Source organism: Ovis canadensis, chromosome 19 (assembly GCF_042477335.2).
Source record: "Ovis canadensis isolate MfBH-ARS-UI-01 breed Bighorn chromosome 19, ARS-UI_OviCan_v2, whole genome shotgun sequence".
Lineage (NCBI taxonomy): Eukaryota > Metazoa > Chordata > Mammalia > Artiodactyla > Bovidae > Ovis > Ovis canadensis.
The window spans coordinates 27,709,643-27,736,292 of NC_091263.1; the positions used below are offsets into that span (position 1 = coordinate 27,709,643).

Consider the following 26,650-nt stretch of genomic DNA (forward strand, 5'->3'; position numbering starts at 1 on the left):
ATTCAGCACAATATACAGTACAGCTCAAGGGATTCTGGGGTTTCCATGAGAACTCCCCATTTCATAACTAAGATTTACAGATATGAATCTCAAACTAGATTGGAGGGGTGGGGAGATAAAACAGAAATTCCCTGGTGGCTCAATGGTAAAGAATCCGCCTGCCAATGCAGGAGACATAGGTTTAATCCCTGGGTTAGGAAGATCCCCTGGAGAAGGAAATGGCAACCCACTCCAGCATTCTTGCTTGGAAATTCTCCTGGACAGAGGAGCCGGGGGGGGGTGGGTGGCTACAGCCTATGGGGTCACAAAAGAATTGGACATGACTTAGCAACTAAACAACAATCCACCCATAATAGGAAAAAAAAAATGTGAAGTTAAAACTTCACAAGAAAACTGCAGATCTCTAAGAAACCTACAGTTTGCTGGTAGGAAAGACCATGCAAAGAAGAATTCTTCCAAAATGAGGATAGACATTTAGTGTAATTCAAATAAAAATCTGAACCAGAAGTTTTTTAACTTTTCAAAAGGATTCATAAAATCATCTGATAAAATAAAGAATAATTTAGAAATTTTTAGAAAAATAAAGAGGACCTATTACGATAGTACATTTTGTTTTAAAGGTAGAGTAATTAAACTTATGAGATATTAGTAGAGGATGCAATGAACTAGTTCAGAAGTATGGTCTAGAATATTCTTAATTTAACTCATGATTTATCTCCTACTTACCACCCACCCACCTCTTACCCCTGGTCAGGCAGAGATCAATTTTTAATAAATGTGTTGAGACATATGTGCACTTGTTCTTTGGGAGGATGTGATGTGGCAGGAGAGGAAGGTCCTTAGTGTTCACCCAAACGAAGGAATGAATGGCCATCCCTGGTTGGCAGGCCCAGCATTGTGTACAGGAGACACCAACGGAAAAGATGCCAACTTCCCGTGAGAAGTGGTAGCACAAGTTCTAGAGTTTGAATCCCTATTCATTTACCATTTGTTCAACAAATAATTGTTGAACTATTCTAAGAGCTAGAATAATACAGTAGGGACTGGCGAGGAAAGGTCCCTGCTCTGGTGGAATTTCCCTGCTGTTGAGGGGTGACAGCTGAGAAGTATGTAAACACACACAGTGGATGGTGTGCACAGTTACCGGTGCCCAAGAGAAGATTCAGCAGGATAGTCGTGAATAGAGCTGGGAGGAGGATGTGTCCTCGATGGTCCTGACTTTTCTGACCGACTGTGCTTTCCACTGAAACCCAAAGGACAAGAAGAAAAACGTCAGGCAAAGATCTAAAGGAAAGGCTTTCCAGGCAAATACATGCAAGGCCTTAAGGTGGAAATGACCTTGACAAGTTCAAGGAACCGCCTAAAGATGAAGAGTAGCTGGGGCAACGTAGCCAAGGAAAGAGATGAGGAGAAGGTAGGGGCCAGAGCAAGCCAGCCACGTGGGCCGTGCAGAGGATATCGGCTTCTGTTCTGCGTGAGACAGGAAGAACCTGGAAAGATTTCAGCAGGAGGATCCTATCATTTATGAAGATCCCCTTGGTTGCCAGGTGCCACCTCCTTTCCAAGTGAACGTGGAAGGTGGTTTCCTGTATCACCACGCTACTTCAGAGCCAAGCACGCGCCCGGGCGGAACCCTGTTTACCGATAGCCATGGGGAAGTGTTTCCAGTGAGTATCAGGAACTGATTTTCTGAAGAACAGCCAGAGGGCAAAAAGTGAAAGAGATCCACGACCAGGGGTACCACGGTCAGGGAGGGAGTCCTGCTGCTGAAGACTTGCCCCGGGCAGGTTTGGTCAAAGGCAGTGGCCCCAGCGTTCCCTTCCCCTCTCATCGTCACCAGGTCCTGGAGCAGCCATGCTCAGGTGCCTACATCAGACTACAGGCACTCCACCCAGGAAGGGAGAGAAAATGACCTCGGAGAGACATACAGACCAGTGCGTTTAGCTCCATAACTGAACTAAATGTGCAAATAACAGACTTTCAAAAATTCATTTCAATCATCACCATCAAAAATAATCTTACTTTTTTCACATATAACTTTGACCATCAAAATCTAGATGATTTCAGAACCCAAACACCCCTAGAGGTCCATTCTCTAATCTCTGTTACATTTCATGTCGAAGTTGATTACACATGCTAATTTATTAGGTCCGTGCTCCAATTTCTTTCCACAATTCTGTGTCACCTTCTTTCATCAAGTCACTCTCTGGGGACGTGAGTCTGTTCATGGAGAATATATTTTGACGGGTGGTAGAGGCATCGCCAGAGCGCCTTATGTTTCATGAGAACTGAAACATATTTGCACTGAATTTTTCTAACAGATTTCTGTCATCTATTTAGGATGACATATGGAGTTTCTTTTCTTACCTTTGAGGAAGAAAAAAATACATGAAATCAGGGCATTTGGACAAATTTCCTTGCTTGCTCTGGTGGTTTGATAGGAGCATTTCAGAGAGCCAAGGCAGCACCTGTGACGTGGGACAGAACAGTAATGAGCAGGCTGCGAAGTCTGGATCACATTTGGAGCAGGTTTCCTCAGACACCACATTCTCGTTCACTCTGGTTGCCCTGGAGGCTCCACCTCAGGTAGGCTCAGCAAGGCTCAGAGCAGGAGCTGGTCCCTCGGGAGATCTCAGGTTTGGGTGTGTGGCTTGCTCATTGGTGTACAAATCAATATGGGCTTCCCTGTGGCTCAGCTGGTAAAGAATCTGCCTGCAGTGTGGGAAACCTGGGTCTGATCCCTGGATTGGGAAGATCCCTGGAGAAGGGAAAGGCTACCCACTCCAGTATTCTGGCCTGGAGAAACTCCATGGACTGTATAGTCCATGGGGTCGCAAAGAGTCAGACACCACTGAGCGACTATCACTTTCACTTTTTTCCTGATGGTGCTAGTGGTAAAGAACCTCAGGTTCGATCCCTGGGTCAGGAAGATCCTCTGGAGGAAGGCATGACAACCCACTCCAGTATTCTTGCCTGGAGAATCCCATGGATAGAGGAGCCTGGTGGGCTACAATAGGGTCACAAAGAGTTGGACACAACTGAAGCAACTTAGCACACAGCACATACAAATCGACAAGCTCATTCTAATTGGTGTCACTTGGTGGAGGCTGCAGGCCCGTCTCTCTGTTGTTCATGGATTTGATTATTCAGTTAGAGTCTGTTCTTCCGTCACTTTCTGCAGTTTGTTACGTCCCGGGAATTATGCTGGTGGAGGAGGTGGTGTGGCTGGTGGGAAGGAGCGTGGGCTTCAGAGACCAGAGTCTCTGGGCTCCAGTCCCAGCCATGCGTCTTCTTCCCTGAGCCACGGTTTCTTCCTCTCTCGAGATGGGATGAAAACAGCCTCCATGTAAGGTTGTTGTGAGGGTTACATGAAACCTTGAACAATCTGGGGTCAGACCCGGCACAGTGGGGGCGTACATTAACGCTGAGCTGGCATCCTTCCTTCATTCTCGCTTCCCCTCAAAGGGCTTTCTCAGGAGCAAGATACCCCAGGAGAGAAGGTGAGGTCCTGTATGCATTTTACGCAACCTGAACACTGAAGACTTTTCTCCTCTGCCTGTAATTCCTTCATGGGAGCCAACATGTCTTTAGAAGGTTCTGTTAAAGCTTTTTTCTGTTACTTGAGATGTCCACAGTCCCCTGCTCGCCCCTTAAAGAACATCCATTTGTCACAGGGCTGAAAGGAAAACTGGAGAGCCCCGCCTGTGTACCCTGTTCTTGTTTTTACTAAAGCCAACTACGAAGACTGTTCCCCTACCCCCAAAAACCTGCACAGAAGTCTTGACATCAGAATTACTGGATTCAGGGACTTCCCTCTGGTGGTTCAGTGGTTAAGACTCTACACTTCCAATGTAGGGGCTGTGGGTTTGATCCCTGGCCAGGGAACTAGGATCCTGCATGCCCTACAGGCAAAGAGAAAAATAGCTAGATTCAAAATATAGACTGAATCAGTGATTTGGGAGTTATTCCAGTTTGACATCTGGCAATCACTCTGTCTCCTGGGCTGTGAGAAAGGAGCTTTGGAATATTATGTTTTTTTCCTTATTTCAAAAGTCTAATGAGATTTTCTCTCTCTCGATGTTTAAATCTCCTTGAATGGCATGAGTTTCTTCCAGACCCCTCAGCTGGAAAGCGCAGCAGCATCTCGCCCTGTCCCTGTTCGCTCCATGGCCACAGCGTTCTTCCCGTTCTCCTGACAGAACAGCGTACCTTTCATCCATTTTTTCCCACGGCAGCTGCCCCACCTCAGCCCTTGCGACCTGGGAGTCAAGCTGCAGCAATCATGTCCTACGCTCATCTCTGCCTCTGATTCTCCCAGGCCCTAAGTCTGTCCTTCCTTTAGCAATCAGAATTACCTTCCTAAAGCCTCAGCCTCTCAAGTTGGCATGTTAAGAACTTAGGCTCTGAAATGGGGCAGACCTGGGTGTGGGTCTTGGCTCCTTCAGGGCAAACCACGTCACCTCTCTAAGCACAGTTCCTCATCTGTAAGACAGAGTAGTCATAGTTCCTACATCATAGGGAGGTTCCTAGATTAAATGAGGCTCTCAGAGCCTGGCACGCAGTAAGCACTCAGTAAATGACAGCTCTTCATTCTTCAGTTCTGATGCAAAGAGCTGACTCATTGGAAAAGGGCCTGATGCTGGGAACGATAGAAGCAGGAGGAGAAGGGGATGACAGAGGACAAGATGGTTGGATGGCATCACCACCTCAATGGATGAGTTTGAGTAAGCTCCAGGAGATGGTGAAGGACAGGGAAGCCTGGCGTGCTGCAGTCCACGGGGTCGCAGAGTCGGACACGACTGAGAGACTAAACAACAAAAATGACAGCTCTGGATAACAGCAGCGGAAACCTGCGACGGTGCCGAATCACCAGCTGTTCAAGATGCAAACCGCTGAGCCTGGCCTTCAGGGTGCTGTGGGACCAGGCCTCCCTCTCTTTTCCCATCTGTCATCCTCTGCACACCCTGGACTGCAGTGCCATTCCCGGTGCGCGTCATGCCGCCTCATCTCCAAGGTCTTTCCTCCCTTCAGCCGGAAGTATCCTGCTCATCGTTCTAGTGCTTCCAGACACACTCCAAAGACACATGCTAATGGAACCTGCTTGTCTCTCTACAGGTCTCAGCCTGTGGCTCCCAGGGTAGAGTAGGACTTATCTCCTGCTGTCTGCTGGGGGTCTCCCTACCCATCTCCTGTCTCTGCCCCCTGAGGACAGGGGCCATGCTTACTCAACTCTGCATCCCCTGCAGGGCCCAGGGCAGTGCCTGGCAGAGAGCAGATGCCTCCTGAAGGCCTGAATTAAATTAGTGATGATAGGAAACAGCAGATGATGTTTGAGTGCCTGGCTTGTTCGGTTGCCCAGCTAGGCCATGGCGTACCTGGTTTTTCTTGCCTGTCAGCACACATGGCTCCGTGTGCTCACTACCAGGAAACAGAGGGCCCTGCGCACGTGTGTGTGTCAGTGGCAGGTTGCCTCCTGTTGCTTCTTAGGACAGACTGTTCTGTATTCTGATATTACGTCTTCCACTTCCAGGTGTTACGGTATCTCTTCTTTATGAAATTATGCTGAGGGCAGACAATGCTACAGCATGGCAGCTTTTTAAAGAAATATTCTTACTCAGCAAGAGAAAAAAATTGGGAAACAGCAGCAAAGCATAACTTTTTTTGGTAAAAAAAAAAAAGTTTTGATACAAGTAAAGGTTTCTGTGGTGGTCCAGTGGTTAAGAATCTGCATGCTAATGCGGGAGGCACCGGTTTGATGCCTGGTTGGGAAGATGCCAGGTGCTGCGGGGCAACTAAGCCCGTGTGCCACAACCACTGAGCCTGTGCTCTAGAGCCTGGGAGCCACAGCAAGAGAAGTCAGCACAATGGGCAGCCAACACTCTACAACTAGAGAGTAGCCCCCACTTGCCGCAGCTAGAGAAAGCCCGCGCACCAAAATAAGCAAATAAATAATGTTTAAAGGTATTGAGAAATAAAGAAGACAAGTAATCAAGGAAAGTTGTTTCAAGAACACAGTACATAATAAAAGGTGTCTAAGCCACTAGCCCTTACCAGTCATGTGCCCACCTTGAGCCAGCAGGGCACGGGGGAGAGGTTTGAATAGACGTGGACAGCTCTGTGTTCAGACTGATTCCATCTTCTGGAAAACCCCTTGAGCTGGATGGTGTTATCTCCATTTCACAGCTGAGGCTCAGAGAGATTATATCCCCGAAGTCATACAGCATAACCTGAATTTCCTAAGCCTCATGGCCTGGTGTGTACACAGTGAGGAGGTCACCTTAGGATCCATCTCCACTAGGAAACCACAAGACCAGCGCACCCACTCATTCCCACTATCTCTCTCCATTAGGTGCGGGAATCTAGGGCGAGGGTCTCCCACGTGTTCATGATCCTCCTCTAGGGGCCCGCCTGCTCAGGGCCTTCACCAGGCTGTTGCTGCCCACATCCACCCCAGGAACCGGCCCTGCTAGACGCCTCCACAGACGCTCCAGATCAGCAGGACCAGAGCCAGCTGATGACTTCTGTGGGCCTGAGCACTTCTGCCTTTGTGAACAGTTTCCTCCACAAAAAAAACATTGAAAACCATATTTTACAACTATGTTGGTATAAAGATCAATACTATGTATTACGTATGCTGGGCTGGATGAATCACAAACTGGAATCAATATTGCCAGGAGAAATATTAATAACCTCAGATATATAGATGATACCACCATTATGGCAGAAAGCTAAGAGGAATTAAAGAGCCTCTTGATGAAGGTGAAAGAAGAGAGTGAAAAAGCTGACTTAAAACTCAACATTCAAAAAACGAAGATCATGGCATCCAGTCTCATCACTTCATGGCAAATAGATGGGGAAACAATGGAAACAGTGACAGACTTTATTTTCTGGGGCTCCAAAATCACTGCAGATGGTGATTGCAGCCATGAAATTAAAAGACGCTTGCTCCTCAGAAGAAAAGCTATGACAAACCTAGATAGCATATTAAAAAGCAAAAACATTGCTTTGCCAACAAAGGGCCATCTAGTCAAAGCTATGGTTTTTCCAGTGGTCATGTACAGATGTGAGAGCTGGACAATAAAAAAACACTTAGCACTGAAGAGTTGATGCCTTCAAACTGTGGTGTTGGAGAAAATGCTTGAGAGTCCCTTGGGCAGCAAGGAGATCAAACCAGTCAATCCTAAAAGAAATCAACCCTGAATATTCACTGGAAGGGAAGGATTGATGCTGAAGCTGAAGCCCCAATACTTTGGCCACCTGATGCAAAGAACTGACTTCACTGGAAAAGACCCTGATGCTGGGCAAGATTGAAGGCAGGAAAAGAAGGGGACTACAGAGGAAGAGATGGTTGGATGGCATCACCGACTCGATGGATATGAGTTTGAGCAAAGTCCGGGAGATATGAAGGACAGGAAAGCCTGGCGTGCTGTAGTCACCATGGGGTCGCAAGGAATCAGACACGACTGAGCAACTGAACAACAACAAAATGTATTTAAGACACATACTGAGACCTAAGAATTCATTTTTCCTTCTGATTTTCAAAGAAGGTAAAACATTTTCATGCGCCCCCTAAAAGAATGATGGGCCCTAAGTGCCATACCTGCTGAGCCCAATGGATAAAGGAGGCCTGTTGCAAGACCTTGCTGACGTGTCATGGATCCATGGACCTCAAAGCATTTTGCCCGCTTTCAAATCTCCCAAAAACCCTAATATCAATGCCCCTTCAGCTTCTACGTGTTTAGGGCTTATTATAGGTGTCAGATGGTTTTTCCTGTGGTCATGTATGGATGTGAGAGCTGGACTGTGAAGAAGGCTGAGCGCCGAAGAATTGATGCTTTTGAACTGTGGTGTTGGAGAAGACTCTTGAGTCCCTTGGACTGCAGGGAGATCCAACCAGTCCATTCTGAAGGAGATCAGCCCTGGGATGTCTTTGGAAGGAATGATGCTAAAGCTGAAACTCCAGTACTATGGCCACCTCATGCGAAGAGTTGACTCATTGGAAAAGACTCTGATGCTGGGAGGGATTGGGGGCAGGAGGAGAAGGGGATGACAGAGGATGAGATGGCTGGATGGCATCACCGACTCGATGGATGTGAGTCTGAGTGAACTCCGGGAGTTGGTGATGGACAGGGAGGCCTGGCGTGCTGTGATTCACGGGGTCGCAAAGAGTCGGACACAACTGAGCTACTGAACTGAACTGATAGATGTCAGAACCATCCCTGAAGTGAAACTAAGAAATTCCCTCTTCTGCCCCAGAAATCTGAACATATCATTTAATCCTCAAAGCATTTTTTCCCCACATTGTATTAAGCGCTGTCATATCAAGGCTTACATCAGGTCACATGAATAGATGCCCCAGGCCTTTGTCACTATCCCAGTTCACCACACAGCCAGACACTGGATCTGATTTGGTGCAGCTGAGACTGGCAGACACACGTGCACGCACACACCCAAGGGTGGAGCTGGACCTGGGATCAGCCCTCCGACATTCCACCCTATTCTCTTTCTATTAAGCCAGGCACCTAAGGAGCCCCTGCTGCCCACACGTTCACAAGCTTGGGCCACTCTGGCAAGGAGCATGCACGCTTATCCCAACTTGGAATGAGTCTGTAGTTCTTTGTCCAACACAAAGCTTTGAAATGAATGACAATACTGGAACATTCTCAGGAGAATTTGCAAGGGTTGCAAATAAGGAGGGATATCTAGTGTTTAGGATGGAGATATTTTCTTCTTTTGAATTCTAAAGACTCAGAATCTCCGCCTGGTGACACTTTACATGCTGCGATCTTTGGAAAACTGTTTATAAGGAAGAGTGAAGGGAGGGAGAATTTGTTCCAGAAACATGTTTTTATAGGAAGAAAAAGGGCATGAGCTTCAGCATCAGCCCTTCCAGTGAATATTCAGGGTTGATTTCCTTTAGGATTGAGTGGTTTGCTCCCCTCGCACTCCAAGAGTCTTCTCTGACAAAACGAGGTCCACTGGAGAAGTGGAATGGCAAACTACTTCAGTATTCTTGCCTTGAGAACCCCATGAACAGTATGAAAAGGCAAAAATCAGTTTGTGGGTAGTGAGACAAAAAGTAAAGGCAGAGTCTGCTCTGCCCCGCGGTCCTCAGAGAGAAGAGAAAAGATCCAGATGGGATTTAAGACTGGGTCCTGACATGGTCTTCTTCCTCCAGTCCATTGACATGGCCACTGGGGCGGGCTCCCACCTCAGAGTGGTATATCGGCTCCTTAAAGGTCTGAACTGGTCCTGTTGTTGGTTACGGTCAAGCAGAGAGCTGAGTCTTTGTTGAGATGGACACTTGTTTCATTGCCTCACTGGTGAGTGATGGAGGAAACACTGGAGGTTTCTCATCACCTTCTGTACCCCAAGCATCGACTATTGGTTATACTCTGGTGATTGTGAAGTTGATATTATGGATTCAGTGTTCCACAAAGGGCTGTGACACAAACCGGACCCTAGAGGTGGACACCCAGGCTCTCAGTGGTGACCGCATGTGGTCAAGAGACTGGGGAGTGTCGATGCCTCACAAGAAATACATATCTGCCAGGTCAACACCTGAAAGCCCCTGTTGCACCCTGGAAAAGCAGGATTGGCTACCTGGAGCATTTGAAAAGGAATCGTGCATCTACCCGGCACTTAGTAAATTTGTTGTTTGTGTTTCTTTGATCGCCAGAAGGTTGAATTTGGTTACGACTCTCCCACACTGGCCGTTTTCATTCTGCCATCTGTGGGGCCCTTGGCCATGAGTGTCTTTGAGTCCAGCCTTCCTGTTCTGCAGTGGCCCCTATTCTGTCAGCTGATTTTCTCACACTCTCCCCTCTCCCTTACCTGATACCATGGACCTGTCACATTTGATCCATCTTACAATGAAAGTGAGGAGTAGTGTCAGCTGCCATCGTCGAAAGCCCTCTCTGGCTCTGGGATCGTGCTCTGTTTGTGCCATTCGGCTCGTGTCTCTGGGGCTGTAAGCAATAAAGCAGGAAGGCTGCTTTAGATTTTCATTTCTCCCCCATACAGGGCTCCCTGCCAGCACCTCTGAATCCTCACCAGCTTTTTCATCTGAACAAAACCCTGTCCGGCGCTAAATATAGCTTTATTTCACACAATTGTAGACGGTGCTTTTCGACTTTTAAATCTAGACTGAGCAGGGAACAGGACATTTACATAACAAGACAGTGTGAGCCTTGTGACAAATCTCTTCTTGGGCTAGTGAGTTAACTAAGGAATGAGGAGGCTGGGTGCCCTGCTCCTAGCACACAGCTAATTAAATCCCGCTTATCTTCACTCCCAGTAGTTGCCCTGTGCTCACGTCTAAGCAAGTCAGAAACACTCCTGTAGAACAGGCAAGAAACATCCGATTTCCTAGAGATGGGATCAATTCCCTCCAAGTGCTCATGGGTTCCAGTTTGTGTTTCCCAGTAGAGAGCTGAACTGGGACACCAACCAACCAGAGTGATCTTGTCCAGTTTCCATGTAACTTTTTTCTTTCAGTCCCTTCCCGAGCTGGAGGCTAGTTGCCTTCTGAATGGGACCACAGACCTTGTGAGCGAAACTCTGTTGCTCTCCACAGACCAACTGCCAGTGGCTGCTCACTCTCAATTAATGACAAACCTAAATACTTTCAGGGGGTCAGGAAAGTATGTCACCGTGTTAAGTCACCTGGGTGGAGCTGAAGGCACCCCATGGGGGCAGGGACTTCACCGACTGTTCAGTGCTTCTTCCCAGCGCCTGGGGTGGAGTCAGCACATCACCAACCCCCAATAAAAGATGTAGACGAGTTAGTGGCAGGGACTGCAGAGAACTGGGAGGTGCTTATCTCACAGAAAGCGTTCTCGTCAGGGGAAAAAAAAAAAACCCCACATGCCTCTAGGCACTATTTGGCTTCCAGCTGGCAACTCCTATGATTGAATAAACAAGGCTATTTATGGATGGAAAGGAAAAACGCCTACCACGCAACCCTGATGTCCAGCTCATCACTTTGATATTGTGTATTCTGCGGGTGTCAAGACACAGATAACTCTGTTTAAGCACCTCTTATGTCCTTCTCATTTAGGTCCTTGGCCCTTTAATGACCCGGGACCAATGGGAAGTGTGTGTTAATGTTCCTACTTGCCCTTCCATCATGCTACCATCTAATCTTTTCTCTTCTGAATCCCTTAGTTACATGTCTTTCTTCTCAAAAGATGTACAGAGGCACCTCTTCCACCAAATAAAGAGCAAGCTTTCTAAATACAAGCTTTATCTATTCAGAGAAGGGTAACAAGTCTGTTTTCATATGTACAGTGTTGCCTTTTCTAAAATGGACTTCAGCAAACAATGGTGGTTACTTCATGCCAAAACAGTTTGAGTCCAGGTCATCTCTAAAACATTGAGTTACAGGATTCTGGATAATGGAGTACAGCCTTTGCAAGTCTTTCCTAAGGTGAAAAGTTGGCTTGGTCTCCCTCGGACCCTACCCTTCGTCTGGCGGATCTGCGTTGCCTTCCCTCCCTCTCATTTTCCTGATAACTCAGACTGATTGTTTGGTATGTAATGAAGTCCCTTGAACCAAAAGAAGCATAACTCTTGGATGAGTCAAGCAGCTATTATAGAACAGACTGACTGGAGAGCTGCCCTCTGAGCACATGTGCCTTAACCCTAGGGTGGCTGATAGATGCCAGGGTGAGACTCTAGTATGAGACCATGTGCCAGAGCCCAGAGCCAGCTTCTAGACTGTGAACTCAGCCACAGACTTGTCACTTAGACACTTTGATTTCCTAGCGAAGTTGCAGAACCACTGAAAACCTCCTTTAGTGAGATAAAACCTGTAGTAGAATTTACTTGGAAAAACAAACTTTGCAAGATCAAGCCAGAGCTATCATTAATATTTGGTCCAGATATATGAATCAGATAGATACCTTGAGAGGTACCAAAGGCATTAATACATTCCAGGCTTTCCTGGAAATGGGCAGTATTTGAATTTCCAGTTTGCAAACCCTGTGATAGGCTAAGTGAAACTGATTATAGATGGACACCATAACTGCCAAGCCACATTGATCTCCTTCTTATTTCTTGGTGCTATATGTTCAGATGAACTCAAAGATGCAGATGATTCTCTGTGGCTGAAGCACCTCCACTCCATCAAAGACCTTGGCCCAGATCTGGACTGATTATAACTTTGAGTCATGAATACAAAAACTAGAAGTGAATTGTGTCAGTCAGAAATGTGTTCAACCATAAATAATGGAAAATCTGGCCCACAAGGGTTCCACCAGGCAGGGAATTATTTTTCTCATGCATTTTCAGAGGCAGGGAGAGTCACAGCAGTACAGCGGATCCAGGGTCTATGTGGGCCAGGCTCTTTCAGTCTTTCTGATCCACCTGACTCAGCATTTTGATATCATCCTCACTCATGTTGACTTCCTAACTGCACACTTATGATCAAGGCAGGGCCAGGAAAGCATCTGCATCTGTTCACCTGATTAGGAAAACAAAAGCTTTGCTAGAAACCCCAATGGGCTTTCCCTGCAGGCTCACTGGGCAGAACCATGTCACATGACTGCCCTTGGCTGCAGGGGAGGCTGGGAAATGGAGTGTATTTCTTGTTCAGCCTCAGTGGTGAAGGAAGGCAAGGAGGAATGGGCTTGAGAATAGATGTGGGTGAGCTAACAACACAGTGGCTACCAAGCGGCCGCAGAGAAACTCTTTCCGATCCTCTCAATGAACAGATGACACAGCTGAGTTCCAGAAATGGGAAGTAGCCTGACCAAGGTCCCATCTCTGGATGAGACTGCAGCCAGACCTAGAGCCCAGGCCTCCTCACTCCCTGTCCACAAAGCGACCCATTGGACTACATCATGAATGTAGTTTGACAGAGTCTGTGACTGAAGGTCTGCTGAGGAAAGAGAATATTATCCAGAAAATGAGGTGATGAATATGAAACTATCAGCAGTGGGCAAAGGACCTAGTAACTTCCACTTGGGCTCCCCTTCCTCTCTCCCTAAGAATCTGAAATAATTCACTGTGAGCCACAGAAGCTCAGCCAAGTCACATCAGGCCTCCTCTCAGTCCCCTCAGACTGGATAGATATTTTAGAGATCCTCATTCCTTCAGCGCATTGATGTTGGTGTGTGTTATGACAGAATCAGTCTCATGATGAGCACCATGATGATGCAGAATTTCCATGTCATTGTTAATGTTGCTCTTGTCTTCTGTCCCCTTCTGTTATTGGACCAAACAGAAGTATTCTGCTGTTTCTCTCTGCAACATCTCCACAGAAGTCCTGAAAGTCATCAACGCCACGGAGGAGTTGATCGCTGAGTCTGCAGGGCCCTGGGAGTTCCCGCCTGTCCCTCCTGATGGAGAGAAGGGGACATTTCCTCTTGGGACAGACCAAGCGAGACTGGATGAGCAGCTGACTTCCCTGGAGGAAAATGTAAGGCAATGTGGATGTGCTCTGCTTAGGGCACACATGTGTGAAGGAGGAGCTGATGACGTAACTCACTGCAGAGGCCAAGGACACAGACACACCACTGCCGTAGCATATATATTCTCAGAAGGGTCTTAGACTGGGTTCCCCGCAAGCAGACCCCGAGATGAGGATTCCTATGCAACTGATTTATTAGGGAAGTGCTCCCAGGGAAGACTTATTTATAAGGGAGTAGGGAGAGGGAAGAAATCAAGCAAAGCTATGACTTTAGCGAGTAAGCCCAAACCTGGGAGTGTGAGTTGCATCTCAGAGTTGTCCTGACCTAAGGCAAAGAAACCCACCCTTCCTACAATCAGCAGGCACCTCAGTCTCTCTGCATGCAGGCAAAGTGTCTGCTTCCCTGGTGACTCAGACAGTAAAGAATCTTCCTGCAATGCGGGAGACCAGGTTCGATCCCTGGGTCAAGAAGATCCCCTGGAGAAGGGCATGGCAACCCACTCCAGTATTCTTGCCTGGAGAATCCCATGGACAGCAGAGCCTGGCCGGCTACCGTCCAAAGGGCCCCAAAGAGTAGGACACGACTGAGTGACGAACACTTTCACTTTCAAAGTGTCTACAGTAGCTCAAAGGTAGTCTTCTGCAGAGGTTTGAGTTATTAGAACAAAAAAAGCACACCCCAGCTTGAGAGTGGGGAGGGCAGTGAGCAGAAATTATATAACGGATCCGTGGGGATCCATGTGGAATGTTGCCAGTGCCACTGCAGAGAGTAAGAGTGGTTGCCAACAGGGCTTAGGTTACTGCAACTGGTCTGCTGTGCTTCACAGATAGGTCTCCTTGTAACGGATTTTTCTGTCCTTCCATTACCATCACAATTGGCACAGTCCCAGTATAACCAGCCAGTCAGGTGATTCTATCTTTCCACCCACAGAATCAACCCTAATTTGGAGATGCTGTAATGAATGGCATTCTCAGAAACCAGAAAATGTTATTAGAAAGATTTTTTGCCAGAAGTTGAAACAACAAATCTAAATGACTCAAAGTTAAAAAAAAATAAAAATAAAAACCAGATTAGTTTTACTTGAAAAGTGGAAGACTCTCTCCCTTTGGATTCCCATAAAACCTACGCATGTGTCTGCCTCACTTCATGGCCCTTTCAGTTCACTCATATATCTTCCATTAGATCAGCACCAACGACATTCTGGGTCAGATAATTCTTTGTTGTGGGGGCTGTCCTGTGCATTGTAGGATAGGATGTTTGGCAGCATCCAACGGTCTCTGCCCATCCAATGCTGGAAGCTGCACCCTCCGATATTTGACAGTCGAAAGTGTCTCCAGACATTGTCAAATCTTAGTGGGGGCATGAGAGAAGACTATGGCACGGTCATGCCCAAGTTGGAAACCAGATATATAAATTCCCACAGAACTGGACCTGCTGCCTTACCTATCAGTAGCCCTCGCCCTTGGTCCTGCGCCTGACACAGAGGAGGTGCCCGAGAAATGCTTATCTGATCCATGATTGCATGCATGCCTGTGGGCTCATTCGCTTCAGTCGTGTCCAACTCTTGGCAACCCTATGGACTGTGGCCCGCCAGGCTCCTCTATCCATGGGATGCTCCAGGCAAGAATACTGGAGTGGGTTGCCAAGCCCTTCTCCAGGGGATCTTCCCAACCCAGGGATCAAACCTGAGGCTCTTACGTTTCCTGCATTGGCCCCTCCCATGGTCTCATTACCACCAGCGCCACCTGGGAAGCCCAATACATGACTACATCAGATGAATATGGTACATTTTTAAAAGCACTGTTTTACTTCTAATGTGCAGGTCTCTGTTCTTTAAACATGCCTGTAACAATGCTTTCAGGTGCTGTTCGTCCTCAAGTAGCCCTAATCCTGCACACACAGAGTTGAAAAGATTAAAGATGTGGTTAACCAGGAAGGGATGAATTTTCTTTTTACAAAGTATGGTGCCAAAAAACTTACAATGCATGAAATAATCCAGATTTAAATGACAACGGCCAGTCCCCATGGCACACTGAAAATAAAGACAGCATGCCTTGTTCTTTTCCTCTAAGGAGTGTATTGAAGAATACAATGGCCTTGGCAGAGTTTTCATATGTAAGATCCTTTTATTGTACATCATGTTTCTTTTTGTGGGTGCATTAACACTTTGAGTCCAAAACTCATCCTCTTAGCCACTGATTCAGGATGTCAGAAAGGCCAACAGTGGAAGGCTGGGGGTTACAGCTCCCTGCTCCCTGTACGGACCCTCTAAGATGCCTCTCTTGTTCACAAAGAGTTAACTGCCTACTTCTGCCTCCTTCCCTACCCCGTCCAGCTTTTCAAATTTCACCTCTAAAGAGATTATTACATCTGTGTTCCTTTGAATTCTGTGGGTCTTTGAGTCATGGAAGGGATGATTTTTTTCTTTATCTCTTCAGTTCCCCAGATCACAGAGCTGTGGGCAGGTCGCTTGCTCTGCTGTTTCCAGGATGGAATTCAGTCGAGCAGCAGGAGAAGGGCAGAGCTGATTCTTAAGCTGGCCTCTGGGTGCAGCTGATTTAATTAAGCCAGGGCTTCTGTCTGTCTGTGTTCTAAAGAGCGCTCCTGCTCTCATCCTCTGCTGCCTTTCTCCTTTGTGCCAAGGAGCCCAGGGACCAGCAGAAATAGAAACGGCCACACTTGGTCTGCTTTCTGAACACTGGCCTCTGCAGACCAAGACTCTGAGATAAAAGAGAAGATTTGCAAGAGAATGTCCACCTTTATGTAGACTTAGGAAGATTTCAGAGCTACGTAAAATGGAATATGTCACATCCACATGTGAAATCTGTTTCATGAACTGCCTTGTTAATCCACTTAATTGGGGAAAGTAGGGCATGGGCTCATTGGAAAAGACCCTGATGCTGGGAAAGATTAAAGGCAAAAGGAGACGGGGGTGGCAAAGTATGAGATGGTTAGCTGGCATCGCCAACTCAATGGACATGAGACTGAGCAAACTCCAGGAGGTAGTGAAAGACAAGGGAGCCTAGCGTGCTTCAGCCTATGAAGTTGCAAAGAGCTGGACATGACTGAACAACAACACATAGATTTTAGAATTTCCTTTGTCTCTTAACTTTGACACTTCTAACCTGCTGCCTGGTTGTAGAGTCAGCTCTGTCTCACCTAAAGGTGGGAGGAACCTCAGACCAATGCCAGCCTTCCCTGCACACACACAGCGGAGACTCAGTTTCTCAGATTGAATGCCTGGGGACCTCTGAAGCACAGGGTCCTACTGTACCAGTAGGGCTCTGGCTGGGAGAGGAGTTTCAGGAAGAGAGTATTGACTCAGGTCTGGGTAAGGTTAAGAGATGCTACAGTGCCCAGAGAGTAGCAGTAGGAGGAAGCAGCCACCACCCCCAGGCCGTTATAGCCCCAGGAGAGCTGGAGCCTGGAAGAGCACCCCCTAGTGGGGGCTATTGCCATGGAATCCAGGAAGGAAAGGGGCTGGGGAGGCTCCAACTTCTTTCTCCTCCTGCCTTTGATCTTCTCATTGGCGAAACCCATCCCTGCCAGCAAGGGATCCTTGATGGTAAAGTTTGTATCAGTCAGCCTCACAGAGAACAGAACAGAGCAGAGAAGAATGGAAAATGGATCTAGGGATCAACAGAGAATAACCAGCTTGACCATTCTCAAACCTGTGGTGTGAATGGGGGAACCCACCATGGCCACCTTGTGGGATTATGCAGGGCTGTGAGGGGGCAGGATGAGTGGGCTCCCTCACCATTACACCCCCATCTAAAGATCTTCCTCTGACAGAGACCACTGGGGGTACCCCATAATTCCCAGCCACAGACCCAGCGGAGGAACAGCCTCAACTTCCTTTTCAGTTCAGTTCAGTCGCTCAGTCATGTCGGGCTCTTTGTGACTCCATGGACTGCAGCATGCCAGACTTCCTTGTCCATCAGCAACTCCCAGAGCTTGCTCAAACTCATGTCCATTGAGTCGGTGATGCCATCTTCTGTTGTCCCCTTCTCCTCCTGCCTTCAATCTTTCCCAGAATCAGGGTCTTTTCCAATGAAGTCAGTTCTTTGCATCAGATGGCCAAAGTATTGGAGCTTCAGCTTCAGCCTCAGTCCTTCTAGTGACTATTCAGGGTTGATTTCCTTTAGGATTGACTGGCTTGATCTCCTGGCTGTCCAAAGGACTCTCAAGAGTCTCCTCCAACACCACAGTTCAAAAGCATCAATTCTTCTGTGCTCAGCTTTCTTTATAGTCCAACTCTCACATCCATACATGACTACTGGAAAAACCATAGCCTTGACTAGATGGACTTTTGTTGACAAAGTAATGTCTCTGCTTTTTAATATGCTGTCTAGGTTGGGCATAGCTTTTCTTCCAAGGAGCACCCATCTTTTAATTTCATGGCTACAGTCACCATCTGCAGTGATTTTGGAGCCCAAGAAAATAGTCTGTCATTGTTTCCATTGTTTCCCCATCTATTTGGCATGAAGTGATGGGACTGGGTGCCATGATCTTAGTTTTTTACTTCTGCTCTAAAACTTTTGGCAATACCAAATACTCTGTAGTATGCAATTAGTGGTAGCAGGCTCAGTGGGGCAGCCATGGGGTACTCCACTCTGCCCCACAATCTAAGACCAGGCAGAGGAGGTTGATCTTCCTTCTCAAAGCCCTTGAACAGCCCCCACAGCACAGGTGAGGCAGACCTTCCAGAAGTGATCATAGCTCTCTGCTCTCAGAGAACAAGAAAAGAAATCCTATCTGCTACTGTTTAACCTTAGTCCCCTAACATGTATTTCATGGAAGCCAAGTCCAACAAGATGCTCTAAGGTCAAACAGACTTGAGAAACCCATAAACTCTTTCTAGGAAAATTGAGATACATGTTAGCACATTAAAGACTCTGAGAAGTTCTACAATAAGAAATCTGTTTAACGTTCTGTATCCTAGGTGCTTTGACCATAATGTCCTTCCTTAATGAAACACATATTCTTGTCCATTGAATGGTTTAAGAAAGGCTTGTTGAATCAGGAGCCAGTCAGTGGGGTCACAGGCATCAGTGACTAGCGTTTGGAGGGGATGTAGCTTGCTCAGATGTGGTAACCATATTTCTTGCCAAAAGTGCACCGTAATTAAGCAAGCAATACCAAGTTAACAGTTTTCAAATGGGTTATTTTTAAGAGTAGAATAACATTTTCATTATATAGCATGCTAATTTTTGTTATTTCAGCCTGGCCACAGAGCCAGTATCATGTCTGTCTGTAACCACAGTGACCCTAGTGCCATTAGGCCAAAGTTTGAACTGCAAATCATCATAACATTCCAATAGAGATTAAGTATCATGGTAATCATAGATTCCCCAGTGGCACAGTCGTCAAGAATCCACCTGCAATGCAGGAGATGTGGGAAGCAGGGGATCGATCCCTGGGTTGGGAAGATCCCCTAGAGGAGGAAATGGCAACCCACTCCAGTATCCTTGCCTGGGAAATCCCAAGGACAGCGGAGCCTGGTGGCTTCCAGTTCATGGGGTCCCAAAGAGCTGGACATGACTGAGCATCTGGCACCAGCCCTCTGGCTCAATAAATACCTGTGATGATTGTCATCACCGTCATGACCATCGTCTCCCTCCTCTAATCCTTCAGGTGCTTGTAAGTTCCTGTGGAGCGGGCGTCAGTGCCAAACCGCGGAACCTCCCCACCCCACTAGTGCCGGGAAAGCAGGCTCTCAGGGAACACAGAGTAAAAGATGAACATCCTGGCCTTGCTGCGGACTTGGAGCAATTTCATATTGCTTTGTCTTGGCAGAGAAAATACGGAATGTTGGTGGATGACTATGTTGGCGAGAGAACAACAAGATGCTATTGAGTTTGATATGGCCATAGGGTATGACGACATTTAGTTTTCCACGTTTCTGGAAATATCAAGGTTATGAGACCTTATGTCAAGTCATGTTTAACCACTGAGACACTGAAATTCTTCATTTTATTTAAATCATAATTACAAATTTTGGTTCATTGTGAAAAGCTCTCAGTTTATGTTTTAAATGGTCATATCAAAATAAACTCACCGTTTTGGGTGTGGGTACCAAAAATATAATATCCAAACTCAAACTGCCGTTGCCTTCTCTCTGATCTTTCTCCTCTCTCCCCCTCCCTCCTCCTCCTCTTCCTCTTCTCCCCCTTCTTCTTTCCTCTCTCTCTGTCTGTAATTTCTCAAGCTCACAGCTTTTTCTCCCCTCAAATAGCTTTGAAACATTCATCATTTTCTTCTTCGGACAAAAATAAAGTTTTTCTTATTTTGAAGATGAAGAACATATGGCCGTATTAAACTGTGAAGATCTCTTGGAAACAGAAGTTCTCTAATACTCGCCTGTGATAAAGAAATATCACACGAAGGGAACACTGCAGTAGGGCGGTGGCCAGCAGACATTCGGTGTATGACCCTGGTGTGAGCGGTGAATCACCCGGAGTGACGCCAGACAGTCACCACTGGAAGCTCCCACAGCCCAGCTAGTTGTGTCTGGCGGTGCACAGTCAAATTTGCTTTCATCACACCTGCACTGCTTTCGTTCCACACTGAAAAGTTTTGTCAAATTGCCAGTTTTCACACAGATGTACGAATCATGCCAAGGAATTGACTGAGTTGGACTATCTCAGGGCTCTTTGCCCTCCTCGTCAACACTCAGCATCACTCAGTGCAAGTGATCTCCATGCACGGCTCTCGGATTGCCTAACTCTGTTATATTTTTACCTCAAGTTAAAAGAACCGTTAAAGACGGGGCGGTGCATATCATTCAGATCAACTCAAAATGACTGTGATTACATGTTTGAAGTGAAGTGAAGTGAAGTTGCTCAGTCGTGTCCGACTCTTTGCGACCCCATGGACAGTAGCCTACCAGGCTCTGCCATCCGTGGGATTTTCCAGGCAAGAGTACTGGAGTGGGCTGCCATTTCCTTCTCCATGTTTAGAGCTTTATATACATTGATTAAACCTCATGAATCTCTCTTTAATTAATTACCTTCTCTAGATACATCTGGTTCCTATGTTGTCCGTTGTTTCATCACCTTGTTAAGTAGGCTGAAGGGGCATTTGTTTCATTCACCCTGTCCGGCATCCCTTGGCCTGAATTATTCCAACGATTTATTTTCCGTTTGCCTATGTTTTTGTTTTTTGGCCTCGCCACGTGGTATGCAGGATCCAGGATCTTAGACCCCTGGCCCAGAATCAATCCCGTGCCCACTGCAGCGGAAGCTTGGAGTCTTTGCCCACTTTTATGAGAATCACGTTATAAACTCATAAGCCAAAGTAATTTTTCCTTTAATTTTCCCTCAAATTACTTTATCTTATTTTCTCTAATTTTCAGTGTAAGTGAAAGTGGAAATCACTCAGTCGTGTTCGACTCTTTGTGACCTCATGGACTATACAATCCATGGAATTCTCCAGGCCAGAATACTGGAGTGGGCAGCCTTTCCCTTCTCCAGGGGATCTTCCCAACCCAGAGATCAAACCCAGGTCTCCAGCACTGCAGGCGGATTCGCTACCAGCTGTCTTACATTAAACAGATTGTACATGCTTCTCAACATCATACTATTTTCTCAGAAATAGAGTATTACAAATTTCAGGTTCCTTTTCATTCCCTTAACCTGATTCAACCAGGCTAATAGTACCTGTTCAGAGAGGATTCACTCAAAATTTGTGGTTGTTTTAAATTAATTTCACCTCTTTTGTGTTCTCTGAATTTTTCCCAATTACTAAATTGGGAAAACTAAATTACTAAAATGAAGCAAAATTTTTATTGGAAAAACTGCATCATGAGTTTTTCTCCTTGTTTCCTCTGTCTTGATACTATGGTTGTTATAGTTGCTGGACAAATTCACCATTTATGTAGCTTATATCATGTATTTTTATACAATTTTATCATATTTTTAGAATTTGCAAACTATTTTTTCTTGCAGGAAAGGTTGGGGGAAGAGGAGGTGTGGCTGACAGTGAGGGGGTGGCAAGACCTTATGTTACCACTTACGTGTAAAGAATGTTTATAAATGGGGGATTCCCTGTCTCTTTTTCCCAACGTTGAGTCTAATTCTTTCTCACTCCCCTGAATTGTAGCATCCCCTGAAAGGGCCCCACCAGTCCCGGGCCCACAGGCCTGAGCTCAAAGGCCATGCCTCCTCTGCAGGTGTACCTGGCTGCAGGCACTGTGTACGGACTTGAAGGCCAGCTGAGCGAGCTAGAGGATGCCGCCCGGTGCATCCACAGCGGCACGGATGAGACCGAGCTGGCGGACCTGGAGGACCAAGTGGCCACGGCAGCGGCCCAGGTCCATCACGCCGAGATCCAGGTAAGAGCTCTCCTCTGCACCAAAAAGAGGCAGAAAGAGGGCGTGCCTCATCTCCCACAAGAGTCATCTCTAAGCCTTTGTATCTGTCCGTTCCTGCCATCTCCAGCAGACTTTGTGGACATGGTCCTCTCAAAGTGAAGTGAAAGTGAAGCCGCTCAGTCATGTCCAACTCTTTGCGACCCCATGGCCTGTAGCCTACCCAGCTCCTCTGTCCATAGGATCTTCCAGGCAGTAGTTTTGGAGTGGATTGCCATTTCCCTCTCCAGGGGATCTTCCCAACCCAGGGATCAAACCAGGGTCTCCCGCATTGTAGACAGATGCTTTACCGTCTGAGCCACCAGGGAAGCCCTCCCAGGATGGTCCTCCCAGGATGCCACCAAATCCTCCTTTTCAAAGAACAGCCCTCCTCTCCCTGAATTATAGCCTTGATAATATTTGTCTTCCAAACATATGCCATCTTCCTCTTTGACAAATTCTCTGACCCTTGCTATAGAGGCTCCCACCCCACCCCAAGACCAGCCTCCCTAACCTTTATCACACTATTGATTACCTATTTAATGCCAGTGTTCCCCACGATAGACTGAAAGTTTCCTGAGAACAAGACTCTGGCTATCTAGCTTAACACCATAAGTCTAGTGCCTAACATGGGTTTGGGGCCCAATAACATTGAGAGGAATAAATGAATTAAAAATGAAGTGTAGAATTCTTAGACCAGTATTTTGCATGATTTTCAATGTGGCTGTTTTAGAACTAACTACTATATTATCTGTAACTTTCTGAAGATGCTTGTTTGCAGTTTTCATGGATAGCCTCTTGGCCTCTGATTCTGGATCAGAATCAACTGTGGACTAAGTAACTGATTCTCAGACTGGGGTCTGTGAACCTATGCATATTCCGGGACCCACAAAAAATGCTGGTCTCTGCAGCATAAGCTCAGTGTAGATCCCTGGTTCACTGATATTTCTGTAGACCCTGCATCTCAAAACTTGCATCCTTTGGAGAATGGGCATCAGTAGAAACCATCTCTGGACAGAGATGATAACAGTCTTGGGTGATAATTAATTTTAAATAAACATTTCTATTTTAAAGAGTCAAAAATCACAACTGCTGATACCATTAAGCACTCTTGAGAATGGGAGGGTACCAGTTCTGTGCTAGGAATGGCCTGGGAATGGGCTCATCACATATGACCCTGTTGACTGTTTATTACCTCAAACAAAAATCATTTCCCACAAATGCCCCTCAACATTTAATCAATTTATAGTCAGTGTGATATAAAATAGAATCAAATCATTTGTTTTCTGGGGGTGTATTTTGCAGCAAATATTTCTCAAATGGCTTGGCAGGAAGTAATATTGTTTATGGATGACTGGGAGGGTTTTATTGGATAATTAGTTATTTGTGCTTCCAAATTTTTCTAGGCTTAAATTACTGGAGCCATGTTTTATGGCAGAAAATCCTGGCATCCAAAATATCTATTTCCCATGTGTTTGAATGTGCCTTGTTGTTGTTTAGCAGCTCAGTTGTGTCCGACTCTTTGCAACCCCATGGATTATAGCCTGCCAGGCTCCTCTGTCCATGGGGCTTTCCAGGCAAGAATACTGGAGTGGGTAGCCATTTCCTTCTCCAGGGGATCTTCCCAAACTCAGGGATTAAACCCAGGTCTCCCGCATTGCAGGCAGACGCTTTAACCTCTGAGCCACCAGGGAAGCCGGCCTAGAGGGTAGATATGCTGAATTATGTTCTTAGATTAGGTCAGATTCCGGGGACGCTTTCACCTTGGAGTTTACCTTTGGGACAGGCTTGACTGGTGCTCAAGGAGACTGCAGGTCCATCCACGGGGCAGCGTGCTAAGAACAGCTGGCCACTGTGTCCTGCAGGGTCACCTCTGTGAGCATTCCTGGGAAAAGTCTCTCTTAACTCTTAATACCAGGAAAAGCTGTTCTCCTAAATACTTGGTCTTTATCTGTGAATACAGAGTCCTACACTGATCTTTTTGCTTTGGCTCCCAGAAAACTCAGAACTGAAATGGTCATCCCCTTCTGTTAAGAGTGAGGTTAAGGGTCCCTGGATATTCAGTCTTAGGAATTAATGGAACACAACTAGACAGAAAATGATAGATAGATAGGCAGATAGATAGATAGATAAAATGCAGGCAAAACCAACCCTCAGCAATCTCCTTTCCTCTTTCTTCATCCTTTGCCCATGGACTAAAGCAGGAAAAATTAACCCTTCTTATTCCAGAGCCTGGCAGTCAGCAAATCAGGAGATCAGCAACTTGCTGTCTTCAAGGGGAGGAGCCCTCTGAGCGGAGCCCTCTGAGCGGAGCCCTCTGAGCAAATCCCTCCATCAAAACTGCTTCCTGGAAGCAGAGAGTGTGAGCGTCTCACTCACACCAGTTGCTAATGACTGACAAGTTTATTAGCAATCTATTTGTCTCTAAACCAAGGGAATGCCCTCCTCAGTGTGAAATTTGAGAAATCAGAATAGGAAGGCATCTGGGGGGCAGGGAGGGACAAGGGCTGCACGGTGGCCCCTGATGGGGACTGGCTGCTGGGCAGCTTCACTAGTGCTCTTTGACCAGCTGCCACCGTGCTGGCCTTTAGCTGCCTCCTCCTCCTTCTCTGAGTAAGACTGCTGGGATAGGGGAAGCATCTCCCATATCTGCCGCCCTTTCAGACCTTCTCTCTGCATTTCCTAGAGCAGCTTTCCCCATAGGCTTCATCCAAAGAAGCCCTCCGTAAATGATGGCGGAATTAGAATTTGTCTTGCGCAGCACGAAATAGCTTAGGGACAAGGGGAGGCAATGGACTTTCCAGGTGGCTCAGATAGTAGAATCTGCTTGCAATGCAAGAGTCCCAGGTTCAGTCCCTGGGTTAGGAAGATCCCCTGGAGAAGGAAATGGCAACCCACTCCAATATTCTTTTTTTTCCTAATTTATTTATTTATTTACATTGGAGGATAATTGCTTTACAGTACTGTGGTGGTTTTTGCCATACAGTGACATGAATCAGCCACAGGCGCACATGTGTCCCCCCATCCTGAACCCCCCTCTCACTTCTTCCTCAGCCCCTCCCTCTGGGCTGTCCCAGAGCACTGGCTTTGAGCACTCTGCTTCATGCATCGAACTTGCACTGGTCATCTATTTCCCATGTGGTGACATACATGTTTCAATGCTGTTCTCAAATCATCCCACCCTCGCCTTCCCCAAAAGAGTCCAACGGTCTGTTCTTTACATCTGTGTCTCTTTTGCTGCCTCGCATATAGTATCATCGTTACCGTCTTTCTAAATTCCATACATATGCATTAATATACTGTACTGGTGTTTTTCTTTCTGGCTTACTTCACTCTGTATAATAGGCTCCAGTTTCATCCACCTCATTAGAACTGACTCAAATGCATTCTTTTTTATGGCTGAGTAATATTCCATTGTGTATAGGTACCACAGCTTTCTTATCCATTCATCTGCCTATGGACATCTAGGTTTCTTCCATGTCCTAGCTATCACTCCAGTACTCTTGCCTGGAGAATTCTATGGACAGAGGAGCCTGGCCAGGTACAGTCCATGGGGTCACAGAGAGTTGGACACGACTAAGCAACTGACAGGGAAGGCAGTGAAGACGTCGGGGTGGAAGGCCGACACATTGAGCTGGGCCCGCTTTCAGGTCTCCGGTCTGATGCCCCAGCACACTCAGGCTGCGTCATAGCCTCCTCCCTCAGGTCTGCCGGCCTGCTCCTGCCTCCTCCAGTGTCCCCCATGCCAGGTCTTGGCGAGAGGGCTCTGAGGATGGGGCAGCATGGTGCGGGCGTGGGCACTGGCATTAATTCTGAGCTCTGCTGTGAGATGTTGGGTGCGTCACTCATCCCTCTGAGCCACAGTTTCCTCGTCTGTAAAACCAAGAGGGCGGTACCTGCATCACAGGATTGTGACCAAAGCATGAGTGCGTTCACGTATTTAAAGCACTCAGCATGGTGATGGCACGCAGTGATGCCCTTTTCTAAGAGCAGGGACCATGTCTTCTTCACCCCTGGGGACATGCATGGACGGGGATTCTTTCCTAGCACTGAGTGGACTCTTGTTCTCTGTATCTACCTTAAGACAAATTGTTGGAGAAGAAATCTGAGCTCCTTCTCACCTTCTGATGTTATAGTGAAAGAAACCAGTGCTCAGAGACTGGAGGAAGTTTCTCAAAGCCACTTGGCCTCTTCATAGAGGAAACGGACTTGAATCAGGTGCTGCTGGGCCTCCACCTAAGACCTGGCACTGTGATTTTGAACTCGGAGTCATGGAAGAAGGAAGGTGGATCTCCAGCTCCTACTTGCCTTTCGAAACTCACAGCGTGTTGCCTCCCAGGGAAGCCCTCCTTGACCGCACCCCCACCCCTATGCTGAGCCCGGTGGCCCTGGGCCAGGGTTCCCATCATGCCCCAGGCTTCCATTTATCCCTCAGGGACCTCTGACAGGGGTGACATGCTCTAGAGCTAACAACTGGAAAATTGAATTTACAAAGAGGGATCCGTGGTTTATTTTCTTCACTACAGTACCAGGTAGAGACGTGCCTGGTAGAAGCTGAATGAATGAATGAATGAGCACATATCAAAGCAGATTTGTTTTCTATAGGTTCATAACACTTCTAATAAAGATTCTCTCCTCCTGGACACTGTGCCTACTGATTCTGTCTTTCTGTTGCATTAAGATTTCTGATATTGAGAGCCGGATTTCAGCCCTGACCAATGCAGGGTTGAACATAGCACCCTGTGGGCGCCTCACCAGAAAACGAAACCAGAAGCAAAGGAACCAGGTGAGTTTGTCCCTCGCTCCATCTGCTGGAATACCGCATGACCTGGAAAACGCAGAAGATAAAACACCTGTGGCTTCACAAAGGCGTACTGATGCCTGTGTTCCG

General features: G+C 46.9%; 1 protein-coding gene across 1 annotated transcript in view; it reads left to right on the forward strand.

Moving 5' to 3' along the window:
- The window catches only part of MYRIP (myosin VIIA and Rab interacting protein), a 217,994-nt gene that overhangs the window by 184,265 nt on the left and 7,079 nt on the right, over window positions 1–26,650 (forward strand). Inside the window, exons 12-14 of the mRNA XM_069560700.1 lie at window positions 13,226–13,420; window positions 21,583–21,744; window positions 26,441–26,545. Coding sequence (XP_069416801.1) covers window positions 13,226–13,420; window positions 21,583–21,744; window positions 26,441–26,545 — 462 coding nt within the window. The remainder of the gene's footprint in view (window positions 1–13,225; window positions 13,421–21,582; window positions 21,745–26,440; window positions 26,546–26,650) is intronic.